The sequence below is a fragment of the Monomorium pharaonis genome, chromosome 3 (genome assembly GCF_013373865.1).
Source record: "Monomorium pharaonis isolate MP-MQ-018 chromosome 3, ASM1337386v2, whole genome shotgun sequence".
Taxonomy (NCBI): Eukaryota; Metazoa; Arthropoda; class Insecta; order Hymenoptera; family Formicidae; genus Monomorium; species Monomorium pharaonis.
In genome coordinates, this window is record NC_050469.1 from 23,438,202 (window position 1) to 23,450,146 (window position 11,945).

An 11,945-nucleotide genomic window follows, 5' to 3' on the forward strand; every position below is an offset into this window, starting at 1 on the left:
TAAAGACCAAACTTCTTCTTACTCAATTAAAGATGAATAATTCTCGCATTGTAACAAATGTAAGAGCTTCTTCAGACTTTTTTCAAATATAAAAAATAAGTATTATGTATTTCAAAGTTGTAAATAGTATAAAATTATTTTTTATTGGTATAATTTGTTTAAACATTAAAATCTTCGTTTATTTAATAAAAATTAAAAACACAGGATCACATAGTTATAGAATTTATAAGAAATAATTACAACGAAGTATCGAGACAGAGATGATTTTAAATTATAATTATTTACTGCACCTATTAAATATGCTTCTAAGTAGCAAAATAAAGCAATTAGATTAACCAAATCAAGTAATCGAAAACATCATATCCTACTGATATAAAATTGATGTTTAATAGTGAAATAGCGTGACCTACATAAGCTGCTGGTATCAAATCAACACGCGAGATCGTTCGTTAACTGTTAATTACTTGCCATGTGTAATGTTCATTAAAGATAAAACGCTAGACAAGTATTCAGATCAAACATTTTAATTCTTACAAACGTGGAGTAGATAAAAGACGTCTTTTTTTCACACTTTAAAACAATTTGGTGACGCTCGCAATTGCAGTAGGTGACATTGAGTTATCAAAAACTTATTTTATAATTTATCAAAATTAAAAAATATTTCTGCATATAATATTTTAAAATCCAACACATATTTATTTACAATAAGTTAATTTAGTACAACTTAGCACAAATATGTACTTATTTTTCATAGGTTGATAATAAATGGTTTAAAAAGATGTCGAGTATAAAAAGTTTGAAGCAAGCTTTTATGCCTATCATATGGCTCAACTGTATATTTTGCATGGGAGTATTTGAAATACCAATAAATCGTCCACGATTTTTTCTAAGTGTTTTTTATGTTATCATTATGCTGATAGGATATTTCATTCTGTTTTACCAAGGAATGTTCATCTTCCAGAAAATTTCCTATGACTTTTCGACGTTTGATTTGATTGTCAATGCAATTAACATCTTTGTTGCAGTCTTGGCTATAATTTTGTTTTGGAGGAAATCACAGGTATGTAACAATATTTTCTGTAAAACGAGATCTAGCAAATAGTTAATTATATTATGTAAAACTGCATTAATAAATTACAGAAACATTATGTTTAACTAATTTTAAAATATGTACAATAATCTTTTCTTCCTTTTTTAAATATTTTTCTTGTGATGTAAAATATTGCGTGTGTGTATTTCTTTGATATAACGTTTTGTGTCTCTAAATAATTCAATGACAAAAAAAATTTACTAATCTATTAATAAATTTCAATGTTTAAGGCTATAAATAGTATAATAAAGAAAAGTAGTATAGTGGACAATACTTTGGAGGTATTGGGAATAAAAAAAAAGTACGAGAAAACCTATCACAATATTTTGTTTCATATGGTTATTTGGATAGTAAGCATAATAATAATGTGGACCACGTTTATGCTATTGGGATGTTACAATATTGGTTATGGATACTGGTTTTCTCTTTACCGAACCATATGCTTTTGTTTTCCGGTTATAATAAATTCTGTAGTAGACCTCACTTTCGCCTCATTTGTCAGGCAAGTAATATATTTAAAAAAAAAAAAAAAAAATACTCAAATAATATCTCGTAAAAAGATTGCCCAAAGAATTGAAATTGTTAAAATTTTTTTGAATCCTAAAATATTTATCAGAGTAATGTCTCTTTAAAAATTGTTTATAATGGACAAATAAACGTATAATGCCTATGTTTATGTACTCAAATACTGATTTAATTTAAAATGCGGCAGATGTGTTCGTCAAAAATTTCAAAAGACAAACAATTTAATTAAAAAAATAGTACTCTGCGTAAATGAATTAAATGACAAAATTGTTAATCAACACTATGATACATCTGTTGCACTTATCATGGCAGATTATAAAAACTACAAAAATAAGATAACACATGACGTTCAGACTCTAAGGTAAGATAAATACTATTACTTAAGTACTATTAATATTATCCAAACACTTGAGTATTTGAACAAGCTATAGAATCCTGGACGTGTGTTATATGTGTGTAATTGTGTGTAAATTAAATTTATTTATTTCTCACGTATAACAGATTAGGAAAATATAAAACCATTTCTTAATGTAGTCGTACAATTTTAGAAAGAATAAATAACGATTGAAACAAGTTTTCAAATTCGGTCTGTAAAAAAGATTTTGGGCTATGAATCCTTGAATCTGTGTATACATTGTTCTTTATTTTATCACGTATCTCTGCATACTGATCCCGTAGTTTTACAATTCAAACAAATTAAAAAGAACAAAGTCTCATAAAAACATAGTCACTATAGGCTAGTTGTGTAAGAAGTTGTAGTTATCATAAAGTTTCAACCGTTACTATATACTACCGGAAATAGATGAATATTATCGCTTAGAAGCGCGCTAATATGTACACATGTTAATAATTCTGATTCTCCACAAATAAGTATGTGTATTGCACATAGATGCTACACGATTTATTCATAATTTTACAAATTACAATAGACATTAATTATTTCAGGCATAAAACCGGTGAAATTATTCAATTTTTTAAAAAGTCAGTTTTTGACGATTCAAAAGAAAAAATAAGTTCTTTCACGTATTATTAAAATAATTGTACCGTCATGTTTTGTACATGTTAGAGCTTTCTCCATAATTTAAAACATTAATAAGAAATGAATTTATTTTACACATTTATACATTTGTACTATCACACCACACACAAAATGAATTCTGTAGCTTATTCAAATAGTTAGATATTGAGGAAAATTTTAATATTACTTAAATTCAGATTAATTAATATTTTTCTGTTAAAGACATGTTCATTTGGAAATTACAAAAATAGCACGACAAATTAATTGTGTTTATTCTGTGCAACTTCTACTAGAATTGGTAGTCCATTTTACGATCGTAACATCGACTGTTTATTATCTGTATTACATATTTTTTGGCAATTTACGCATAATTATCGACGATAAAAATATTATTGGGATGGCATTATGGGCAGGCATTTATTCAATTAAAATTATATTAGTAAATTGGCTTTGCACGAGTGTGTCAACCGAGGTATAAATAATTACTTTTCAAACACATTTCTTATTATATTATCCACTTTTCCACACTAATTTAAACCAAATTACAACAGATAATCTAATATTAATAAAACTTTTTAATGAGTTTAATATCGAGTATTATCTGTTATTAGCTTAGAAAAATTAACGATTTGTCATCTTACCCACTTCGTCATCTTACCGACCTTTTTCCTATATAAACTTTATTTTTTTGTCTATTTAGATTATTTTGTAAATGCTCATATGTGTGCTAGTATATAATAATTTTAATTTTTTACACATAAATATATGTGTATTGCTTGTATGTATTATGCAATTTATTTGTGACAAATTCCAATATTTAATAACAATTATTTTAGGCATATAAAACGGGTGAAATTATACAATCTTTTAAGGGATCTGTTATTGATGAAAATTTGAAAGAAGAAGTAAGTTTCTTTCTGTATTATTCCTATAAAATTCTCTCAAAATACTATAAAAAACTAGTTGCAAAAAATTTAATTTATAAATACGCACACACACACACATATACTAAATAGAAAGTTTATGTCTATTTACATACATAAGAATATAAATGTGTTTACAGATTCATCAGTTTACACAACAAATAATTCTTCAGTCATTAAATTTCACCGCTTTTGGTTTCTTTTCAATTAATAATTCCCTCACTGGCAAGGTATGTTACTTATTTATTTGCTTAATTCAAATAAATAAAATTTTGAAGGATTTTTTATAAAAACTAAATAAGTCAAAAATATAAATTTTAAAATTCAAATTTTTGAGAAACAAAAATATTTTTATCTTTAAACCGTTTATATTGTACAAGTGGTAATTTTTATCCGAAGATATAATAGGCGTAAGCACAAAGATTATATTCTAATTAATATTTTAACTGTTAAAGGGGTCACAGAATTTCATGACATTTTTTACTTTATTTATTTTACTGACATTTTTTATTTTAACTATATTTTTAATTAGCCTTATGTAAAATTCTTTTACAAAATTAAAGTACAAAAAATGTAGGGATAAATAGTTAATTTATATTTTTAATCATGTATTTTTAGCATGTACAAAAGAAAATTAAATTATAAAATTACATTATTTAAAATAATTGTATGCATTGATTTTTTCAGTTTTTTGCCACAGTCACAACGTACATTGTTATTCTAATACAAATGAACGTACATGTGTAAAACACGTAACATGAGAAATTAAACACTATAGATAAATGTTTTTTTATTAATACACGGAGAGAATTTTCTCTTAGCATTCATCCTCAAAATCTGATAATTGTGGTTAATGTGTGACCTCGAGGAATTGTATTATACTTTTTAGTAAAATTGATTATATATTTAGTAAATTTTACTAAAAAGTATGGTAAATTCTATTATACTCTTAGTAAATTTTACTAAAAAGTATAATAAAATTCTTCGAAGTCGCACTATATCCCACAATTATCAGATTTTGAGGGTAAATTTTAAGAGAAAATTCTCTCCGTGTATTATAGATAATTGTTTTTTCAAGAAACACATTTTCATAGAGAAGTTTAGTAAGAACTTAAATTATGTTTGTGAAAGTCATGTAATTAATAATTAAAGGGATCCTAAGGTCGTCTGTTTTATCAACATTTTTTAATTAAATTAATTTTTTAATTGGTTTGGCTTTATAGAATCGCAAAACTCTTTTACAGAATTCCGATTCTTCACTTCCCGATAAAGTTATCCGGAGGATAAATCTCAAGTTTAACCAATCACGTATACATGGATCTGGTAGTTTATCTCCTGGATAATTTTAACTGCAAGATAACTCGACATGAAGAAATCGGACATTAAAGTACGAACCAAAATCTAGGAGAATACGGTCGATTTAATATCAAAAACGAAAACAAATTTCATTTTTGGTACGTGGAACTATCACTTGACGACAATATTTTCTTATTTTCGGTATAAAATCCAATTCGTATAATGATATTATTATGTATACTTTAATTCTGGAAAAGAATTTTCGAATCTATAAAAGAAATACATACGAAATCTTGTTAATCTTATGAATAAATGGCTCTACATTATCGACTCCAATCAACTTTGACGGGCACTTTAGGATTCCCTTAAGTTAAAATTTTTTTAATATATTGATATGTATATACATTAAATTAATTTAAAGAATGTTTAATATTATACTAATTTAATGAATAAAATTTTGTTAATTTTATTAATTTTATTATTTTCTATAATTTTGTCCTCTTTTATAAGTTGAAAATTTTGTACACTAGCAATTGATCAAAAAGGTAAGCTTAGCAGTACAATAATAAGTTAACGAGTAATTATATTCTCATGGAAATAATATAAATTATTTGTGAATATAATTTTAATTTAAAAAATTGGCATAATAAATACATTCAACAGACTCAACAGCTAAATAGTAATCAAACATAATTGGCTATAATTTTTAATACCATCAAATCAACATTATTTAGCGGAAAATCTAGTAACGTTGCTCAACTGTTGCTCAACTGAGCCTGCTGACTGCAGTTAATGTTATTCAAGGAAAATAATAGAAAAATATGCTTTGTTTATAATTCAGTGAATATAACTGCTGTACAATTGAAAAAATGTTCGCTGAACGCACTTGATCAGTGAGAGAATTCTCTACATGTTTAGTGAGCAAAAATACCATTTTACTAAGTAAAATTTTAATACGTTTAGTGATCATAATGTGTTATAAAGACCCGAAGAATATAAGATGAAAAATATTTGGACTAACAATAAATTATAAGAGTAAAAAATTTTGTTACATATATTTTTGATTTTTTGTGTGACACTATATACATATTGATACTTTTGTAATACTGATGGACAAAATCCGACAAAAAGCGCTAATTTTTCATTCTTTAGAAATAAAAATAATTTTGAGAATATTTGTTGGTAATGTTCTATATCCTCTTACAGGTCACGAAAATTAAATACCCTCTAAATGTCAATCAGTATATTATCACTCATTTGCAGTGCTATATTCATAACTATGACAATTAATGAGTATTTCACTTTTAGTGATTTCGATTTCACTATTAGTGTATTATCACTAAAAGATCAGTATATTTTTCTAATTGATGAGTTATAAATCTAATTACTGGAAATCAATATATTTTTACTGACTTTATTAATTTTTTATTAATTATACTTTAAAAAGTAATAGCAATGTTTTTGTTAATAAATTTCTATTCTGAAGGCCAAACTTCTTACTACTCATTTAAAGATCAATTAATTCTCGCATTGTAACAAATGTAAGAGCTTTTTAAGACTTTTTCAAATATAAAGAATAAGTATTTTATATTTCTAATTTTCTATATAACAGTAAATAGTATAACATTATTTTTCATTGGTATAATTTACTTTTTTTAAACATAGTAAATAATACTTAATAAAAAATAGAAATCAAATAATAAAACTTATTAAAAATGCATGGAATTAAAAAGCAAATAATGAGCAATGAGAAATCCGTGCTGTAAACCTTATGCAAAAAAAGGAATCCTTTTTTTTTATCTAAAAATAATCAATGTTTATTAATTATACGTTTCAATTTACATTATCTTAACTATACTTCTCGTAATCGCAATGTCACAAAGTAGAAAGTTTATTGTTTGTTGCCCATCCCACAATCAGTAGTCTTAACAGTTCCCCACAATTAATACAACACCCCACAAACAATACAAAAAATAGCATATTTAACATTTCTACAATACAGTAATACGAGTCACACACAAATGTAATCATTCTATAAAATTAAATAAATTAATTAGAAATGTTGTCAGAGTGATAAAAAGAATTATATTTTCTAAAATCTAAATAATAAAGGAAAGGTTAAATAATCAATCTACTTACACATAATCAATTTATATTTGCATCGCTTGTCATGTTATTTTTAATTTATACTTGTGTACACAGAGAATCAATAAAAATTTAGTACATATAAAATAATTTAAATAGTAATATTAAAGTATTTGTTCATTTAGTTAAAATTAAAAACGCAAGGTCATAGTTATAGATTTTATCAGAAATAATGACAACAAAGTACCGGGACAGAAATGATTCTAGATTACAATTATTTACTGCACTTATAACGTTAAATACGCTTCTCAGTAGCAAGATAAAAAAAGATTAGATTAACAAAACCAAGTAATCGAAAACATTATACCTTACTGAAATAAAATTGTCGTTTAATAGTGAAATAGCATGACCTACGTAAGCTGCTGGTATTATATCAACACGCGAGATCGTTTATTAACTGTTAGTTACTTGCCAGATATAACGTTCATTAAAGATAAAACGCAAGATAAGTATTCAAGTTAAAGGTTTTTAGTACTTACAAACGTTGAGGAGACGAAACACATCTTTTTCCGCATTTTAAAACAATTTGGTCACATTCGCAATTGTAATAGGTGATTTTAAGTTATCAAAGACTTATTTTTTATATAATTTATCGTTTCAATAAAATATAATATTTCTGCTCATAATATTTCAAAATTAAACGCAAGTTTATTTACAATATGTTAATTTAGCATAAATATGTACTTATTGTTCATAGGTTGATAGTAATCAAAAAAATGTCGAGTATAAAAAATTTGAAGCAAGTGTTTATGCCCATCATATGGCTCAACTGTATATTTTGCATGGGAGTATTTGAAATACCAATAAATCGCCCACGATTTTTTCTGAGTGCTTTTTATGTTATCATTATGCTGATAGGATATTTCATTTTCTTTTACAAAGGAATTTTCATCTTTCCGAATTTTTTTTATGACTTTTCGACGCTCGATTTGATTGTCATGGCAATTAACATCTTAGTTGCAGTCTTGGCTATAATTTTGTTTTGGAGGAAATCCCGGGTATGTAACAATATTTTTTGTAAAATGAAATCTAGCAAATGGTTAATTATGTAAAACTGTATTAATAAATTACAGAAACATTTATATGTTTAGCTAATTTTAAAATATATACAATAATCTTTTTTCCCTTTTTTTTAATATTCTTCTTGCAATGTTAAGTATTGCAACAATATTAAGTATTGCGTGCATGCAATTTTTTTATATGACGTATTTTATGTCTCCAAATAATTCTATAACAGAAAAAGTTTACTAATTTATTAATTAAATGTTTAAAGTGTATCAATAGTATAATTAAGAGACACAGTATAGTGGACAGTACTTTGGAGGTATTGGGAATAAAAAAACAGTACGAGAAAACCTATCACAATATTTTGTTTCATACGGCTATCTGGATAGTAAGCGTAATAATAATGTTGATTACATATACGCTATGGGGATATTTCACTAATGAATACTGGTTTTGTCTTTACCGAAGCATATGCTATTGTTTTCCGGTTATAATAAATTCTGTAGTAGATCTCACTTTTATTTCATTTGTCAGGCAAGTTATATAATCCTTAAAAAATGATACTAAAGTAATATATCGTAAGGAGCTTGTCCAAAGAGAATTAAAATTGTTAAAATTTCTTTAAATCCTAAAATATTTATTATAATAATGTTTCTTTAAAAATTGTTCATAATGGACAAGTAAACGTATAGTATAATATGCCTATGTTTATGTACTCAAATATTGATTAAGTTTGAAATGCGACAGATGTGTTCGTCGAGAATTTCAGAAGACAAATACTTTAATTAAAAATATAGTACTCCATGTAAATAAATTAAGTGACAAAATTCTTAATCAGCACTATGATACATCTGTTGCATTTGTAATGGCAGACAAAAACTACAAAAGCAAGATAATGCATCTCATTCAGACTTTAAGGTAAGTAAATAGTGCTATTACTAAGTACTATTAATAATATTCAATCACTTAATTATTCGAACAAGATACAGAATCCTGGACGTGTGTGAGTGTGTGTAAATTGAATTAATTTATTTTTTACATATAACACACGTTAGCAAAATATAAAATTATTTAAAAAATAGTCGTTCAGTTTCAGAAAAAATTTTAACGATCAAGACAAGTTTTCTAATTCTGTCTGTAAAAAAAATTTTTGGCTATTCTTGAATTTATGTATACATCTTTCCTTATTTCATCACGTACCTTAGCAAAGTTTCAACCGTTGCTATATACTGCCAAATATAGATAAAGATTATCGCTAAGTAACGCGCTATTACGTACATGTTATTAATTTTAATTCTTCACACATAAATATGTATATATTGCACAAAGATATTATACAATTTATTTATAATTTTACAGATATAACAATAAACATTAATAATTATTTCAGGTATAAACTATGGTGTATGTCTGAAAAGGTATAAATGTGTAAAATAAATTCATTTTACACATTTATACATTTTTACTATCACACCACACACAAAATGAATTTTGTAGCTTATTCAAATAGTTAGATATTGAGAAAAATATTAATATTACTTACATTCAGATTAATTAATATTTTTCTGTTTAAGACATGTGCATTTGGAAATTACAAAAATAGCAAGACATATTAATTGTGTTTATTCTGTGCAACTTTTACTAGAATTGGTAGTCCATTTTACGATGGTAACATTGAGTGTTTATTATCTATATGGTATAATTTTTGGCAACTTACGCGTAATTGTCCATAACGAAAATATTGTTGGAACGGTACTATGGGCAAGCATTTATTTGATTAAAATTATATTAGTAAATTGGCTTTGCACAAGTGTATCAACCGAGGTATAAATAATCATTTTTCTTGTTAAATAAAATACACAATAAAAAATTAGATTTGAGTTAAAATTGAATATATAAAGCTTATATTAGAAATATGATAAAATTTTGTTTATTATACGATATAAACTTTGTTTATTTTATTTATTTAGATTATCTTTTAAATAATTATATGTGTGCTAGTATATAATTATTTTAATTTTTTACACATGAGTATATGTGTATTGCTCATATGTATTATGCGATTTATTCATAATTTTACAGATAACGATAGGCATTTAATTATTTCAGGCATATAAAACCGGTGGAATTATACAATCTTTTGATAGATCTGTTTTTGATGATAATTTAAAAGAAGAGGTAAGTTTCTTTCTGTATTATTGATAATTGTATATAATTGTGTATAATTGATATTGTATTATTAATAAATAAATAAATATATATATATTAATAATACAATATCAATTATACACAATTATATATATATATATATATATATATATATATATATATATAAACATGTTTACAGATTCATCAGTTTACACAACAAATAATTCTTCAATCATTAAATTTCACTGCTTGTGGTTTCTTTTCAATTGATAATTCTCTCACTGGCAAGGTATGTTATTTATTTATTTGCTTACTTCAATCAAAGAAATAAAATTTTGAAGGATTTTTTACAAAAACCAAACAAGTCTAAAACTAAATTTTAAAATTTAACTTTTTGGAAAACAAAAAAATATTTATAAAATCCTAAAGTTTATTTTACTGATATTTTTTATTATAACTATATTTTTAATTAGCTTTATAGAATGTATTTTTAATTAGCTTTATAGAATTAGCTTTCTAGAATTAAAATATAAAAAATTTAGGGATGAGTAATTGAATCTGTATAAAAAATAAAAAAATTTTGTTTTAGTACGTCAGGTTTGATAATTATTGTCACTTTATAATAATATTTGCTTAAAATACAAAATTTACAATATATATACATATGTGCATATATGTACAAAATAAGAACAGGCCTTCCTAGGAATAACAAATACAAACAATATCGTATAAGTGGAACTAAGAATAACAATCTAGAAGAAAATAATATTTCTTTTTAAAAAGCAAAATTTTTATTATAAAATATTTTTGAAATAACATTATAGAATTAAAAATTCTTGTACACAATTAAAGTTTGCATAAAAATAAAGAAAGCAAAAAGTGATTTCATATCAATAACAAAAAGTTTCTTACATTTAAAAATTAATAAACATAATTGTAAAATTTGAGAATGAAGAAAATAAGAGTTGTATGCATTGATTTTTTCAGTTTTTTGTGACAGTTACAACGTACATTGTTATTCTAATACAAATGAATGTATCTGTGTTAAACACATAAGATAAAAAATTAAACATGTTATAGATAAAGGCTTTTTTTATTAATATTATAGATAACTGTTTTTTCAAAAAACAAGTTTTTACAGAGAAGTTTAGTAAGAATGTACTTATTTAAATTATTCCGATAAATGTCATGTAATTAATATTTAAATTAAAAAATTTTTAAATATATTAAAATGTATATACATTAGATCAATTTAAAGAATGTTTAATAGTATACAAATTTGATTAATAAAATTTTGTTAACTTTATTAATTTTTTTTATAATTTTGTCCTCTCTTGCAATTTAAAAGTTCTAAATACGTACAATTGCAATTAAACAAAAAGGTAACCTTAGCAGTATAATAATAAATTAACGAATAATTATGTGCTTCTGAAAGTGTAAATTATTTGTTAGATAAAAATCAACTTCTTGTAAATATAATTTTAATTAAAAAATTGACATAACGGGCGCATTCAGCAGATTCAACGGTTAAATAGCAATCGTATATGACTGGCTCTAATTTTTAAACAAAAAAAAAAACAAATCAACATTATTTAGCAGAAAATCTCGTAATGTTGCTTAACTGTTGAGCCTGCTGAATGCAGTCCATATTATTTGAGGAAGATGATAAAAAAAAGTCGCTTTAATTATAATTCAGCAAATATAACTGTTGTATAATTGTTGGAAAAATATTCGGTGAACGCACTTGATCAGCGGATTCTCAACATATTTAGTAAGTAAACGCCAATTTACTGAG

At 24.7% G+C, this 11,945-nt stretch overlaps 2 protein-coding genes and 1 long non-coding RNA gene across 6 annotated transcripts in view; 2 read left to right on the forward strand and 1 right to left on the reverse strand.

The window, feature by feature from the left end:
- Window positions 1-11,945, reverse strand: part of LOC118644945 — a 356,119-nt gene that overhangs the window by 20,885 nt on the left and 323,289 nt on the right. The window lies entirely within an intron of this gene.
- LOC105835885 (gustatory receptor 68a-like) lies at window positions 217-4,402 on the forward strand. 3 transcript variants are annotated; one of them, XM_036284917.1, is made up of 6 exons: window positions 217-1,060; window positions 1,321-1,976; window positions 2,856-3,105; window positions 3,470-3,538; window positions 3,697-3,786; window positions 4,244-4,402. In XM_036284917.1, exons 2-6 carry the CDS (start codon window positions 1,921-1,923, stop codon window positions 4,301-4,303), a joined length of 525 nt encoding a protein of 174 aa, XP_036140810.1. In that variant the 5' UTR covers window positions 217-1,060; window positions 1,321-1,920; the 3' UTR covers window positions 4,304-4,402. The 3 variants fall into 3 exon arrangements, with proteins under 3 accessions (XP_036140810.1, XP_012534904.3, XP_028045802.2); XM_012679450.3 differs by lacking the exons at window positions 2,856-3,105; window positions 3,470-3,538; window positions 3,697-3,786; window positions 4,244-4,402 and having other exon boundaries at window positions 217-603; window positions 755-1,060; window positions 1,321-1,856; XM_028190001.2 differs by lacking the exons at window positions 2,856-3,105; window positions 3,470-3,538; window positions 3,697-3,786; window positions 4,244-4,402 and having other exon boundaries at window positions 1,321-1,856.
- LOC105832093 lies at window positions 4,577-11,358 on the forward strand. Of its 2 annotated transcripts, XR_004962724.1 has the most exons (6): window positions 4,577-7,995; window positions 8,271-8,920; window positions 9,577-9,826; window positions 10,112-10,180; window positions 10,350-10,439; window positions 11,138-11,358. It is a non-coding gene; the product is annotated as a putative gustatory receptor 28b (long non-coding RNA). The 2 variants fall into 2 exon arrangements; XR_003626756.2 differs by lacking the exon at window positions 4,577-7,995 and having other exon boundaries at window positions 8,121-8,920.

Bases quoted from the DNA above. Each gene is read 5' to 3' on its own strand.
- LOC105835885 (XM_028190001.2), top strand. From the start codon at position 779: ATGTCGAGTATAAAAAGTTTGAAGCAAGCTTTTATGCCTATCATATGG. The intron at 1,061-1,320 runs GTATGTAACAAT...TCAATGTTTAAG, and splicing joins TGTTTTGGAGGAAATCACAG to GCTATAAATAGTATAATAAA.